This window comes from Camponotus vicinus, unplaced genomic scaffold (genome assembly GCF_025532165.1).
Source record: "Camponotus vicinus isolate PSW18456_S1 unplaced genomic scaffold, iyCamVici1.0 SCAF_8, whole genome shotgun sequence".
Taxonomy (NCBI): Eukaryota; Metazoa; Arthropoda; class Insecta; order Hymenoptera; family Formicidae; genus Camponotus; species Camponotus vicinus.
In genome coordinates this window covers 10,710,419-10,726,943 of record NW_028141980.1, presented here as the reverse complement: position 1 = coordinate 10,726,943, position 16,525 = coordinate 10,710,419, and the positions used below count along the sequence as shown (strand labels likewise).

The window sequence follows — 16,525 nt, the reverse complement described above, 5'->3', positions numbered from 1 at the left end:
ATTGTAATAAAACGAGACGATATATCTAGGGATGGATAAAATACAATTTGATAACTTTTGACTTTTTTTGTTGATATGATAAAATATCTCTAATTTTGAGACTAAGTCATATGGAAAATAATTTTTTCCTACGAGTATAAAATATTCATATTATTTATAGCGCAATACGAATATTGAGGTCGTATTCGTTTAGATATTTTTTCTTCGCGATCGCACAAGCGTTAAACTCATAGTACCGTTTAATTTCACTCTTTCCCTTCCCAACGCTAAACATATATAATTTCCCGTGGATTTGTACATAGTTTACAACTACGGGGAACACGGGAAATCCCGGTGATCGCAATCACCGCGCTCCTAGATCCAGGACGATAACTCATTTTTTTTCGGAGTCGGTATAGACGGCGCCTAGTGTGGATAGGGGGAGAGATATCCCTTCCCGCCGAGGGTGTACCCGCCGTTTTAACCCATGCCAGAGCGCCTACCCCCGACAACATCCGCGGAAAGTAGTAGAAGCGGCTGCCACCCAAGAGGGGACGAAGGGGGGGACGACTACGACGGCTCCAGCGTGGGGCGCCAAGTGTTTTGATGCTTGTTATGCGAAGGGGAGTTTGATAAACAACGGGACGTAGAGAACGGAGCCGGATGGACTCGGATCATCACCGTCGCCCATACCGCCCCCGACTCCCGGAGACGTCCGACCGACTGGCTGCGCCCGTGTCATTACGAAAGAATTGATGTCCTGACACTACGGCGTCATTCCGTTTTTCTAACTTGTTGTCTCGAACGCGCCCCCCTCCTCCCTCCCCACAAGTCCCGACCGAAGAGATAGCCGTCGTTAGCGGCGGTGCCGGAGCGCCGCCGACGCGATTTTCAAACGATCGTACTATTGGAAATTTCCTAGCTCACAGACTCGAATAAAAGTGCAATCGTGGTCTTTAATCTGCGAGAGAGCGCAAATGAATTATACAAAATACAATATTTTAATATTTAATATTTCGGATATTCTTGTTAAAAATGGATAAAATTAATCTCGTAGAAAACTTTTGAAAGAGTAAGATATACCGAATTTTTTTTGCAAGCTTAATTTGCATCCTCGTTCTTCATTTCTTACGAAAATTACATGAAGTGAGAAATATTAATGATTGTTTTTAGTACGTCTCGTTTTTTTTTCTTACGATTTGCGCGGAGAAGGAGAAGTTTAAGTGCATATATTTTTGACGGAAATGGAGAGCTCGGTTTCGCGAGTAAGCAATGTGACGAAAACGAGAAAGGTGTTTACCCGCTTTCCGCCATTAAAGCGCAGGAAATGCCACAGGCGCCTGTTTAATTCGCGTGTCGTAAAGTACCCCGACTTCGAAAGTATGCATACCAAATCGGGAATCATCCTAATGTCATACGAATCGAATTGCGCATAACTTGTAGACGTTGGGATAAAGAAAGAAAAAAAGCGGCGCCACGCGTGGAATAAAAATATTTGATCGGTAAAACTGTTTTTATTTTAATTTTAAAAGGTTAATTAATATGAAAAATTTATATAACTATTATATAATTTATCAGAAATTTATATAACTATTATATAATTTATCAGGAATTTATATAACCATTATATAATTTTTCAGGAAATACTTTTTAGCGTGCAGTTTATATATAATTGGACAAACTCTGTGATTGGAATATATTTGATTGCAAGTTTCGATAATCCGCTGCTGCTTTTTCGATTCCTCGGCGCGCGATGGGACGCGGCAAATGACATTGTTTATCCTCCACGAGAGCGAGAGAAGAATCGTCGGAAACATATAGTACACCGAAGTGGCGTCGTCGATCGGCGATTTGGCTTGACTCGGTCAAGCACCCTGGTGTGTACCGGCAGTCTCAACGTCCTCGTTGGCCATGCATGCGCGCCAGCAACACCCCCTTCCCGCTGGCACCCCCTTCGCCACCAGTTCGCTGTCGGTGGCGGGCGTCGCGCGCACACGTACGAAGGCGACGGCGACGGCGTCGTCGCCGTCGTCTCGTTGACGTTCGCACGTGTGTACGTGTGTACCCGGCGATGAGGGTGCGCGTACGTGTCCGCCGAGTGGCGTCAGGAACCGCGTCGCCACGTTACTGGCGCGCCGCCGCTCCGCTCGTCCTGTCGCCGCGGATTCGCGCCGGCCACCCTTAGGCGAGCCACACAACGACGACGACGACGACGACGACGACACAAGGGTGGCGAGAAGCCCCGACAGCGGCTCGTCCGTACTGGTGTACGCGCTACATATTGCGCGGAGTTCGCTCGGCGTCGCGGCCAGTCGACGCTCGACGACCGTACGAGTCGAATCGAGCATCGTGCGATTCCACAAATACGCGAAACGTCTTCTTCCTTCAGTCTCTGTTGTATAATACGAAGAAAGATACCGCGACTTTTTTCCACGCGCGTTCATTGGAAAACAAGGTCTCGTTGTTTGATGATTTTGTAGAATTTTTGCGACTTGGAATTTCTTAGAAATTTCTTGAAACCATGTGCGTTCCACTTGTTCGTTTTTTAGAATATTTGTGAAAGATATTAAGTTTTTTACTTTAATATTAATCGCGACAATTATGACGATTCTGATTTTTCCATCGATAAATAACAGTTTAATATGTATAGAATAAATTAGTTGTTTCAATAACACCAGTTGTAAAAAAATAATTTGCTTCTCTTAAATTATGTACTACATGTTATAGAAATTATCCCGAGTTTTTTTTCTATGCGACTCGTGATATACCTTCGTGTGAGTTCCGATTCAATGTGGAAAACATTTCTACATGTGTTTCAGATATACGTGCCTCGTTTAATTGATGGAGTAAGGAATACGCGCGTAATAAATTCAGCGGTGTATTTACGCGAAATCTTCCGTCAAGATTTCGTAATCGGCAACGCTTTATACGCCGGCGTAGCACGTGCGCAGTATCTCGACCAATAGCGAAAAGTCTGCAACAGGTAAGAAACAATGTGACCTCTGCGATGTTGCGAAAATGTAAATTGGAGGGAAATTTCCGGGAGCGAAAATTTCGTCGATGAACAATCATCATTATACATCATTATACATCTTACAGAGAAACGAAATCTGTACATTTTAATATTATAAAATTAAAAATGCGTATATAAAAAAGAAATAAACAGGCGTTAATTGCCGTAGAGCTTTTTACCTAAAGACGTAAAGATTTACAGCTCGCGCTGGAGAAATAAATATTTATCGTATATTTAAATAGTGATAATTATGCCGGGAACATCTCTCTCTTTCTCCTTACGTAATAGCCGCCGAATAAATTAGCATTGCCTCAACAATGTTGAATCTAAAATCCGTTTCGTATCGCGCACCTATTGCGTCAGACGCGATTGGAATGCGTCTCGGAGGCAGAGCGATGTAATCGCTTTACCTGCATAGTTTCCGTCAATTGGAAAAGCATGAGTGGCATTTAGTGGTGTAAATATAGCAATGCGCGATTTGTAAATATCGCCGCCTCGGAAGGATCAATTTTCTCTCCATTATTTACGTTACGATGATCGTCGCATTTAAATTTGGCATGCGGGAAACTTAAGCGCGCACGCATCTCGCGAGCGATCGGTGCGTACGACGTATTATCTCGAGACGCTCGAAGCACTAAGATTTTCTAATTATAAGTTTTCCGCTCGCGCGGGGGAGACGGGAAGGGGAGGAAGGGGGCCGTAATCGGCCCCGAAAATCAGATTTGTATCGGTGTTTGCTCGCTTCTCGTCGCGACAGAGTACACAAACAGATATGTAGAACACGTCAGATTACGCTCGTACGTGACTTCTCTCGAGATTACGTTATCCTTTTTATTTTTCTCGTCGAGACATTTTTTTTTTCTCCGTCTCGAGACGCACCGGGTGCAACGTCGGCACGAAAATCGCCGATCGAGGCAACCGCCGGGAGATTAGATTCGCCACGGCATAATTTCGTATGCATGCACCTCGGCGTCGGTATCTTCTCTTTTCTCTCCTCCCCGTCTATCTTGGACATCTTTCCGGCAACCACGACGCGCATGAATAAAAGTAGCATCGTTTTCGCCGGCGGCTTCGCGCGAAGACGGTCGGGGCGAGCGAGAGCGAGAGAGAGAAAGAGAGAAGAGTCCGAGGAACGCGTTCGTGCGCGGGTTATACGCCGGGCCAAAGAGGTACGGGTGCTTATGCGGCGCGGGGTGAAGAGCGAACGGCGGAGCGGGGAACACGGAGAGGGGTGCGGGGAGGGGGGGAGCAGCCGGGACGGATAGGCGCCTACGGCGCGGATCCGAGTGGCGCCAGCGCTAACGTAAGCGTCAGCGTTAGCGCCGGACGCGCGCGTCCGGACCGGCCGATATCATCCAGGAAGTTACGAGCCGCACCTGTCCCGTCATACTTCTCCCCCCTCCGCCCCCTCCCTCCCCTTTCTCCTCCTCGCGCCAAGTCTCCGCTTTTGCTCGCAGGGCCGTCGTAGCCGCGCTCTCGTGCCTGCTGATATCCGTCGTCGTCGCAGGTGTTCCGATTCACCGGCGAATTTCGCGTCGCGCCAAAGTGGAGACTTCCGGCGTGGGAGAGAGAGAGAGAGAGAGAGAGAGAGAGAGAGAGAGAGAGAGAAGGAGGAAAAAACGAACGAGGGGAGACGAGGTGCGGTCGGGCCGTACCGTGTATCCGTTTCGGAAGGTCGTTGCTCACGTGAAACGCGATGGCGTCTGGAAATAGCGTGGGACCATCGAAATAGAAATTACTTATCGCTGTTATTATACTTGTTAGGATAATAATGTTGAAAAATTACGGATTTATTCCGGAGGGAAGAAAATACCACGAGCACCGTTCGTCTTTCCCCGGTGCCTCTCGCGCGAATTTCCATATTTCGCATTTTCACCTTCTCCTCGGCTCGGATTAACTCGGGTTATATTTTATCGTCGCGACTTGAACGCACGTATTTCCTCGTGGCAACCACCGGCAGAAATATCTCGGCAACGCGGAGCCAGTATTACTAGGTTTCCACACCACGTCTGCGCGTGTCTCTCGTTTTTATGGAACAATATACTAATCGTGCATTCATACATATAAATATATATATATATATATATATATATATATATATATATATTCATACATACATATATACTAATATGCGCGACCAGTTGATAATATATTTAAATCTGTGAGGAGAATTAAATGTAGAAAGAGAGAGAGATACGGCGCCAGCGATACAGACGGCGATTACGCACCCGAGTCCGTCAAGCGTGCGACGCGTCGCGTCGCGTCGCGTCGTCACCGGAGGTGGCGATCGACCGGGTTTTTCCATTTGTAAACGGATATCGTTAATGCCATCCGAATTTCCATAACCGGCAGAGAGCTCTTGTGTACTCTGTCTGACTGACAGGTGCACAAAATGCTGCTGGCAGCCAGCGTGAACAATAGAAGCGCCGTCTCGATCGAGCGCTTTTTATCCCTTGTAAATCTCCTTGTTTGCTGTTAATTTATTTTTTTTTTCTACGTCTCATTCACGAGCAAATTAAGATATACTCGATGCATTCGATAATTGACGACACTAATTACGCTCGCGTAGACAAGTCATTAATGATATGTATGCGCTTCTCTCTCCATCTATCCATCTTTCTTTGTGTTTCTTTTTCCGTGAAATAATACATTTTTATAGAGAGTGTTTATCGCCCGTCTAAACGTTTACCACTGGCGCCGTGAAATAATGTTAGCTATTAGTTGTAAAGGCTCGTCCAAAATTTTCTCGTCCGTCCTCGCGATTTTACGCAGATACGCACAAAAGCGAGCGCGGTGATAAACAACTAGAGAGACTGAATGATTGGTCATCCTCGACGTGCGTTTCAACGCGTCGTCTCGGTCCATCGGGGAGTTGCTGAAAAAGATCCCGTGCCCCCCCCCCCCCCCCCCCCGGCCCTAATAATAGCCCGAAACGTCTTCGCGCTTCGTGGAAGATGAATTATAGCGGAATCGTGAGCTGGACCGCTCGCTGCCGCTGCCGCTGCCGCTTCGAGGAACGACGACGATCGCTCTCCCTCGGAATTTGGAGCGTTGACATCGGCGCCGACGTCTATCTACAGAGTAAAGATACTTGATTATCGGTGAGTGCCGGCGGCCAAGTCTGTCGTTTCCGAGTCGAAAATTAACGAAAAACGCCGCCCTTCTAATCGAAAAAGAAATGAAGTGCATCGACAAATAACATTATTTTTTTTTTATTAACAATCTGCAGAAAGAGTATGGATAACGTTTGCAATTGTATAAACCTTACGATATGCACGGAGGAATTTTAAAAATAGTACTTGATGTCCCTATTGTTCGCCTTTCCTGTATTCTCTTATCGTTGGTCGCCTCGAGCGCAAAAATGCTGCGACTGAAAATATTTTCCACGCGAGAGAGGCCGCTCCCTGGTTTGTGACAGAGTCGGCGCGTCGTCAATCATGCTCTTCTGTCTCGCACGCGGCGCCGAGTATTCTCGGAAAATCTGAGAAATTCATTTCGCGCGTTTTTCTCCTCGTTCTATTTAGCAGAAGCCGCTGAGATCAGTTATCCATTACAGTCGCTCGACGCGTCGAATTTCGCCAGCTGCTTGTCGCAAACGTTCATCCCGTTTCGCGCGTCTCATCATTATCTCTCAAAGTTGGAGCAGCGCAATTAATGCACGTCGCGATCAATCGACGCGATACCCAGAATTTCAAGTAGACCTCTATTCGCACTCGCGCGGATAATGAGCGCGCGCGCGCGCGTGTTGGAGAAGCACGTCGTTTACCAGCAGTAATTGGCGGAAGTTTACCGGGCGTTCATTAATAATCCTCTTCGACGAAGACACGTCGTGTAACGAAGAACGCACACGCACACACACAAGCGTCGCGAGTGAGGATGTTCGTTGAAGCGAAAGCTAACATTTCGACCTTTCGGAAGAGACGTCTCATTCTATTTACGCGAGCCCATCATTTCCATTGCGTATTATTTTAGCGAGCGCGCCAGTGTATCTATTATAGTGATAATTATTTTCAGAACATCTCGGATGCGACTATTGTCGATATCCACAATTATTAATAATAATCCATCGACATAGAGAATCATTCCGATAATTAATTTTCAAATAAAAATATTTAAATTAATTTAAATTTATTATATTTATTATTGTAATTTTATTTAAATTTATTTAAAAGTATTAAAAATATTTTCTTATAAAAGTAAAAGAAATAAAAATGCAAAAATAATATTATAAATATAGATGTATGTATTATATTATTATATTATTCAATAACACGTCTTTATAATTATTTACTATTCAAAAAATATCGTAATAATGTACATAATTATATTTAAAAATTTGGTGCTAAAAATTAAGCCTCTTGCTTTTGTTTTAAATACAGGAATAGTTCTCTTTATAAACGCAATATATTGCATCAGCATTACGTTTCGTCGCATAACATTACTGTCATCCATCCGTCGGTGCCATTGGTGCGATATGTCAAGAATGGCGCCATAGCAATAGCGGCGAGCATGCGAGTAATTTTCTCGTTTGAAAATAAAACGACGGAAAAAAAAATACGGTTGCGCTATCTTATAGACTGTTTTGCATCGCACGTTTGTCGCTGCTTAAATCTTGTGACAGTTGACAGTACACGCATGATTAGATAATAATTATTATCTATGGCAATAAAAAACGTGAAAAAAATATTAAATATTTCAAATTCTTCAAAAGCTGCGTATTTCATCTTTCACTTATATAAATGTCAATATATTGTAATTAATTAAAAATTTAATTTTATATCGTAAAAGTATGCGAGAGCGCGGTAATTAATGATTATTCAAAGTTATGGTATTTGTTTGAAGAGGATTTTCACTTGCTTTTCTTATTTATTCCCGCAAAATCTAGTCAGAGTAAACACGATTGCTAAAAGACGTCTTGTATTCTCGAGTCGAGAATAATTCGTGCATCTCGTTGCGGATTTACGGACACACGAGCACTCTCCACCCCATCCTGTCCCTCTTTCTCTCTCTCTCTCTCTCTCTCTCTCTGTTACTTTTTAGCTGTCTTTCAGACTGAACAAATTCTTTTTGTTCCATACATCGATATACCTTGAGCTAGGGTCGCCTTGATCGACATTTAATTGGGCCGAGACATCGAGGCACCGAGAACCGCGAACGGCCCTGAAGAATTTGCCGAGAGAGCTTTACCGGTTGTACGAGAGGAAGAGCGAGAAACAAGAGCGAGAAACAAGAGCGATGATCCACGGTAGACCAAGAGCGGAGCAAGAGGTAAGGATGAGAAGAGAGGAGACGAAAAGAGAGAGAGAGAGGGACAGCGCGGAGGCCAGGCGCCTGATTACTAGCCAGCGCAGGACACCAGACGTACATAACTAAACAACTTCCTAAATTCTATATCATTTTGGAACGTGTTCCGACGAGTGAAATAACGCGTCTAGACCTACGTCGCGACTCGTCACGAGAGAGGGTTAGGGACACATTTGCGTCACAGCTTGCACAGAAAAAAAGGGCATTTTTGTTTTGAAAATATATTTAGTTTTAATATAGAAAAATCTTGAAATGAGATTATATTGCGTTAATTAAAGAAAAATATATTCTTATGATTTAAGATTTAATTTTCTTAAATGGAAAAGAAACAGTAGATTAGATAGAAAATAGTATTTTTAAATCAAAGATTATAATTTTCTTAAGGTAGAGTTAAATAATTATATATTCTTGAGATGACAATTACAATATTAAAATAAAACTATATATTGTTCCGCCGAATTAAATAAATTAAGGATGAAGAGAGAGAGAGGGAGGGAGATATATTTTTGTTTTACGTTTGTTAACTCGATCTAAATATCATGCTATTTGTCAATGCATTATTTTATCCTATCTAGCTTTCCATCTCACCTTCACGCAGCGATTTTATGGAAACTAAAAATCCAATCGCAATCTTTAATTAAGAATGATGCGTAAAGTCTCACAAGGTGCGAGTTACGCACGGCATAAATATCTAACGTCTAACAATAAATATTAAACAGTCGATTGTGGAACGAGATACCAAGCCGGAACGCCGTAAGCTACTTTATCGATTTAATTGTCGTTGCATAAACCGCGACTGCCGGCAGATTACGATCCTCCATCGACCGTATACATGTTTGATGGGAGAAAGCGCGTTATTCGTCCGAGAAATTTAATTTTAACACAATTTTTCTGCAGGATCTCGCTTCTTCAAATGTCGCTACCGATGCGAGGAGATAACGAACACGAGGATGATATTAAAGATATATAAAAGAGAATATAATGATCGACGAAAGATCCCGGCGTGTTATGCTACGAGACGACAGCGCTCGGGTTTCGATTATTAAAAAAATGAAATTATAGGCTCTCCCGTAACTTTATAAAGTAGGCTCCGCCGGGCGAGGCTGTGCAGCCACCTATTACAAAATTACATCCACGGGAAACGCGCGAAACGAGTTTCTAAAATTAGAAAATTTACGAGAGACGACGCGCGAGATCCTTCCGATGGTATGCCATTCGCAACCCTTTTTTAGTATTTCGGTCAACTATTCGACCTCGTTTTGTATACCTGGCCGGTCGACGCGACGATCCAAATTAAACCGCCGTGCCGTGTTTCGCCTCCGGAGATAAATTGCACGATTCACGCATTATTAGACGACCAATCTACGATGTATATACACCGATATACAGTGTCCCTCGCGAGCCAAGAATCGTACCAGACACGTCGATTCAGGACAGAAAGATTTTTCTATAAGAATCAAGTCTTGCTGTAACTTTCCCTTTCGACAAAAAAATTATTTTTAAAAATAAAAGTGCTTATCTTGACAAAAATAAAAATAATGTACATTTTTGTTGCAGATTAGGCATTTCTTTTACAAGCGGAATTGGCAACGCGATCTTTAAAATTTTTGTAAGTATGCAATCATATTTTTATTTTAAGAGAATTAAAAACTAGCTTATATCTCCAAAAATGGAAATACATTGACTCGTTTAAAGCGTGTGCATGTTTGCTTTTCTATAATTATTTTTTTCACGTGCTTTAAATATGCCTTTCATAAAATCCGAAAAAAGGTCAATGATGTGTCTTAAAAATTCGAACGTCACGTCATGTCGACTGCTTGCCATTTTCTTCTTATCATCCGATATAGTAGTGTGCATGTGTTCCTCGCCGGCGTTTCTTTGTCGTTTGTCAGCGAATGGATAATTCCTTTTTACGAGCGATAACGCGAGTAAAATTTATCTTGGAATGTTGAGGAGGATGGAGTTTGGCTGGTATTGGTCTGTTGTAATTGTAAGAACAGATAATTTGACATCTTCGTCTTTGTCTTTCCATCCCTCGATTATCCAAACTAAAAATTCGCTGCTAGATAAAAGTTTGAAAAATAATACAAAGTACTCTTTCCAATGACCAACATTTTTGACCGCGGAAACGTGACATAAAATATCGACTCTGAAGAACATAGCAACATCTCAATTATGCAAGATTAGGTAAATAAACAGAGATGTAAAATTATTTACTTAGCATATCTAAGCTCCATCTCATCTTAATGAAATTTGGCCATTTAATCACGACGTCGCGATGATTCACGCATTTGCATGAGAGGCTGTAAAAATTTCGACTCGAATTCGTGCGACGAGCCTCGCCGAGACACGCGGCCTACGTGCATGTGTGTATGTCTACGCTACACACGTATCTCGATTCCTGCGAGGCGCCGCGCCGAGAGACAGGATGGATTCGAGTCTTCGCTACTTGGCGATCGTGGCGCCGTCACTGGCGCAGCCATGTTTGATCGTCTCTTTCCCTCTTGTGTGTTTAGCATGCTACGGTCGTTGTATCGGCGTGTCGTCGGCACGAAAAGGACGGGACGAGACGAGCCACCGAGGCGGTGAGACGCAGAGGCGGTCGTAGGAGGGGGAACCAGACGGCCGGAGACGGATGGTGGGGGTAGGTGGCGGTGCGCGCGCGCTCGCGACGACGAGACCTCGTGCGTGCCAGTCTCATTGCCGAGCTTAGCCGAGTCGGAGTGATCGTGCCGTGTCGCATCGGTCGGTTTGGTGCGCAACAGTTCGTCCCGACGATCCGCCGATGACGTTGGTGTTCGTCGCGCGAGCGATATAGGAGGCGAGGAAGATACGGAGGAAGAGGGCAACGAACAGTCGAGGCGTCGATAGAAGCGCCAGGCACGCGAGGAAATGCGGGCGGCGATCCCGTTTCGCGTCGCCGAGACGTCAAAGTCGCCCAGTTGATGGGAGAAGCGTCGCTTCTTCGCGCCGCCGAGTGAAGTTTGCCGCTCTCTCTAGCCAATCGCACGACCTCTCTCGCCCTCCGAAGTCAGTCGCCGGTCTTTCCCACTCTCGATCGCGAATTCAAGAATGTGACAGTGCGCGTCCTCGCGACCGGTCGAACGGACGAGCGTCGAGCAGCAGCGGCGGCAAAGTGGCGATGGGTGTCGAGAATCGCGGCACCGTGTCGCGGTGAGAGAAAGAGCCGAGCGCGTGGAAACGTAACGCGAGGAGATAAAAGAAGAAGAGAGACAAGGACGGACGATGCGAGCGGAAAATGTCACTCGGTGATACGCGCGCACGGATGACGGGGAGTGATCGACGGAGCGACGATCGCGAGTCTGAGGTTGTTGGAGTGTCGTCGCGGCGGCGGTGGTGGTGGTGGCAGCGGTCGTCGTTGTCGCCGTCGTCGTCGTCGTCGTCGTCGTCGTGGTCATCGTCGCCGTCGCCGTCGTCGTCCTTACACGGTGCCATCGACGCGGTGGTGCCGGCATTGGCGACGGTGCGAGCGCCGGATCGAGGACTCCAGAAGCAGCGACGTTGTCGCCTTCTGTCATCGAGATCGACGACGTCGTCGCGTCAGCTGTCGGCGAGTTTCCGCTCCTGAAGAGGATTCAGGCGGCGCCGCGGTAACATTTCCGCGACGCGACGTCGCCGGTGTACGTACACCGTGCATACATACATACACACACATATATATACATACACGTGTGCGCGTCGGTTGTGCCGGGTCGCGAGGTTAAGGCACCGCGTCGCCCTCGATACGTACTCGCGACGACCGAGGAAAGTAAAGGCCGGGTGTCGTGCGTGCGCCGACCGATTCGTTTCGTGCTTACCCTCCCCACTCCCCCTCCCCCCTTCTCCCGTCTCCCCGGGAGTCTCTTCCTTTTCTCCGTCCTCTCTCTTTCTCCATCTCGCGAGAGAAGGCGAGGCGCGCGTAAGGGATAAGAAGCGTACGACGATATACCCAGTAGCGGCGCGCGCGTCCGTCGGTAACCTCGACGGTGACCAGTTGCGTCCCCGCGACTGGTGCATGTGTGTCGCGTGCGTGCACGCGCGATCCGGGCGCGTGGTGCGTTTTGCATCGTCGGTCGCGCGCGGACGACGACGACGTCGACTGGCGTCCGCGATGCCGACAGTGGCTCGCGCTCACGGCCGTCGTGCGGATTGTTTGTCCCCGAGAGGTGTCCGTCGACGACAAACGGGATACGTGTAAGCGGAGCGAGGAACCTAGCCCCCCCACCCCCCACCCCCTACCCCGGTCACCGGGCGAGAAGAGGAGAGGAAACCGAGACGCGCTTTAAATCGCGATAGATCGACAGGAGCGGCCGAAAACGAGCGAGAGGTAAATGAGAGTTCAAGGTCAGCCGGTGGTGCTGTTGGACCCGAGCTCGTCTACGCGGCCAAAAAACTTATCCGAGGAAGAAGGTGGATCTCGTTCCTTCGGCGCTCGTTGAAAGTCGGAAATAATCCACGCGAGAGAGAAAGAGAAAGAGAGAGAGAAACGCGGCGAGCACTGTTGCTTTACTAGCCGGTCGGCCGGTGGAAAGAGAGAGAGGGAACGGAAGAGAAGAGAAGCGAAGCGAGAGGGGAGTCTGCGAGAAAGAGAGAGAGCGAGAGAGAGAGACCGGAGCTCTTCTGTGCCGCGCGTTGGACTGTCACACTATTTCGGGATCGTGATCGCGCGCGAGATACGCGCATAAATAAATATACACGCTTGCGCGACTGTGTTGGTGCGTGTGTGTGCATCTGCTCCGTATCGTCTGTGATCTCGCGGGTGCGAAAGAGTGTTTTCTTCGGGTTGACAGTGCGTAATTTGGTGTTTGTCGAAGGTGGGAAGAAAGGAGGATTTCGCGGAGGAGGAGGAGGAGGGCGTTCGAGGGGCGAGATTCGCGGCAAGAGTCTCGTGTCCGAGGCGAAACATCGGCGCATTCCCGAGCGACCCGCGTGCGGGTGGCCCGATCGTCACCCCCGCCCGTCACGTCCCTCCCTCGATTTTCCTACGGCGGCTACGAAAAGGACTGGCCACCAAATGCGCGTACCGCAAATCCTGTTTCATGTTGATGTTCTGGAGCAAACGGACGGTGCTCACTAGACGTCTGCTAAAGGCCAAGGTCCGTGGGGAGCATGAAACCGAGTGTGAAGCTCAAGAGGATTCATCGTCACGTACGTTTCATCGCACGAGCAGCAGCAACACGAGCGGCGGCGCCGCCGCCGCCGGCTACGACAGCAACACGGCCAGTAACGACGACAAAGCGATGACGACGACGACGACGGCGGGTCGACAAGTGAGCGGGACGGCAGCGTTGTCGGCGGAAGGTGGTGACGCGGTGGTTTACGAGGGCAGCAACACGAGCCGGTTGCACCAAGGCTGCTGCGGCGGCCACGCGAGTCAGGATGACGACGAGCAGCAGCAGCAGCAGCAACGGCAACACGACCCCGGCCGATTGCTGAGGTGCAAGGAGCTCCTCAAGACGCTCAAGGAGAATCAACTGGAGATGCTGCTCACCGCCGTCGAGAGCGCCGGCGCCGATCTCGGCTCGTGCGTCCTCGTTCCGCGTCAGCAGCGGCCGGCCGAGGACTATCCCATGTACGATCAGCAACACGAGCAGTACCACAGCAGGCCGCATCGTCATCACGGCCGTCACTTTCAGCAGCATCGCTATCGTCGCTATCGGCACCGCTCCAGCAGGCACCACCGCTCGTCCTCCGTCGAGGACGAGCAGGAGAGCTGCTGCTCCGCGTCCGAGGACTCGTTGTCCGCGTCGCCGATGAGATTCGACAGGTGCTGCGTCGGCGGGAAGGCGAGCAACGGCGGCAGCGGCGCCGTCGTGCCAGTGAGAGGATCCACCGAGGGAGGAAGCAGCGGCGCGCCGAGCGAGCCGCATCTCCTCTGCTGCCAGATCTGGCGGTGGCCGGATCTCGAGCACTCGTCGGAGCTCAAGAGACTACCTATCTGTCATTCCGCTAAAGATCCCGTCTACATATGCTGCAACCCCTATCACTGGAGCCGACTCTGCAAACTCGGTGAGCGATCAGCTGTTTTTTTTCCTTCTTTCTCTCGTAGCTTTCCGTTATTAATATATACCGCGAGATAAACTCCCGACCGAAAGTCTCGGTACGAGTTACGTAACGCTCGTTAATTCGCGCTCCCATCTCGACATCAATTTTATATTTAATATAATCTTATCGGAATGGAAAGTTTAATTAAATTTAGTGCAATTTAATAAACGGATAAATAATTTAATAAATAAATAAATCGCTTGTAAAACAAACTAACCGTTCCATAAATTAAAAGGCATCGTGTAAGAGAGAATGCCTCCCAAAATTTCTTTTTACTATTTCATTCAAAATTGCTGAATGAGTAGACGTGAATTGAAATTTGCCAAAAATGCGTAAAGAATCAAGTCGGGTCTCGGTGTACGTTTTTTCGGGAATACAACACGGTTTAAAACGTAAGCCCGTCGCCCCTGGTGGTGTCTAGACGGAATAATTTAACATCGTAAGGCACAGCTGGCTACATTGTAACGATCGTAGACCTCAAACCAAACGCGTTAATCGTCACCTGTGTGCGCGCCACCCGGTGCTAACAAGCCTAAAGACTCGAGCCGCTGTAAAACGGAAATTTATTACAGATGACCGCGAGGTTTAGGCGACGTCTACCTGGTTACGTTTAAAACGAAGGTAAAGCCGATATATAATGTCCCGGGAGAAAACCTCGGGTGTCAAATGTCAATACATTGACGCTTTCTCATCGAGAGAGCCGAATAGGCGAATGACAAGTGTAAACATCTGTTATTGGCGTGAAAAATAAATTAATTTTTACGACATATAAATGACGTCTATAATAATAATCGATATGATTACGGAAGCGTGATTTAGTTCATATTAATAGAAGGTAGGTGAGTTTGAAACATATTCGATGCGGTGGTCGTCTCTCGCTTCACACAAGTGCTAAAGATATATTATGGCAGGTATAAACTTTCAAAAGCCGACGACAGGGTCCTTTCAGGTTTTCAAGTGCGCTTTTGTGACTTAGACTCAAGCAGGTATATAATCGTTTGACATAATTCTCAAAAGTGGCCACCAGCTGATATTTATTTATTTTACGAACTATTTATTGTGACTTATTCTTCCGCAGAATTCAAATTTCACCATCCAACCGAAGAATTTTTTCAAGATATTAAGATATAGTCGGATGTATTTAAAAAGGAAGGAACTTATTTGTAGCAATGTGACGTTAACGGTGCGAGAATTAGAACTAGTGAATAAACTTTTCAAGCGCATCGACGTATTTCTGTGGAATCTTAACTAATGTTTATATTTGCAATGAATGAGCATTGCAAATATAAACGTTAACTTTACATTATACATCTAGTTGCACATTTTAAAATCTTGTAACGAGACACGAAATTTATTTCAACGTCGGTAGACTCTTTGTAGTCTTTTCGAAGACACTTCGAAACGATATTTCTTCGTACGTCAATTATATCGTGACGCATGACTTTACACCATCGGCATTCGTCAGTTTAAAGAAAGCGGTGGAATTTATGGGCCCCGAGACCCCGTCCTGTTGTCTGCGCGTCCGGTGACGTGACTTCGATCGCAAAAAAGCGTCGCGCCCTAATAAAGTGGGAGGGAGCGAGAGGGAGGGAGCGGGCGGGGTAGGCGCCAGCAAAACGCGCCTTTACGTAACCCCGTCGATCATTTAACCCGGTCGTCGTCGCGAGGCCCGAGCCGAGCGAATTCGATCGTGCGAACCACGGTGTTTTACGGCTGTCGCGCATCCCGAGGAAATATTATCCTCGATACTTTCTCTCCAAGAGACACGTATCTTAGACATACACGTGTCTCTTGGAGAAAGACGTTGATTTAAAAAAGTGTGCTAATTTAAAAGACACGTCTTATACGTCGACTTGAGAGGTTTAAAGACGACATCCGATTGTCGGGAAAAAATGCGACTTTCTACGCGATCATTCATGCGAATGCTCACCGGCGCCGGTGGTCTAATCGTGACAGCATCGATTCGTTACAGTCGAGCGCGCCGCGTGCACGATTTATTGATAATATCGAGCGTTTTATTGCTGGAAAATCGTATCTAGCAGGCGCGACACCTCCGCGAGAAAAAAAAGATCGCGACGATGCGAGATAAAATCGCGTATGTTTCGTAATTAACAGCGTGCGATGCCGGGGAGGGGGGGAGGGGAGGGCGAACAAGCGGATCCTTCGAATTCCGTGCTGAGGTTT

General features: G+C 47.0%; 1 protein-coding gene across 3 annotated transcripts in view; it reads left to right on the top strand.

Annotated features, from left to right (window-relative positions):
* Positions 1-16,525, top strand: part of Dad (Daughters against dpp) — a 64,928-nt gene that overhangs the window by 2,499 nt on the left and 45,904 nt on the right. The window contains exons 2-5 of one of the 3 annotated variants that reach the window (XM_083106960.1): positions 1,620-1,856; positions 2,799-2,962; positions 9,854-9,905; positions 10,813-14,305. In XM_083106960.1, coding sequence (XP_082963086.1) covers positions 13,336-14,305 — 970 coding nt within the window. In that variant the 5' untranslated portion in view covers positions 1,620-1,856; positions 2,799-2,962; positions 9,854-9,905; positions 10,813-13,335. Of the gene's footprint in view, positions 1-1,619; positions 1,857-2,076; positions 2,435-2,798; positions 2,963-7,812; positions 8,261-9,853; positions 9,906-10,812; positions 14,306-16,525 lie in introns of those variants that run through there. The other 2 variants (XM_083106961.1, XM_083106962.1) reach the window with 2 other exon arrangements.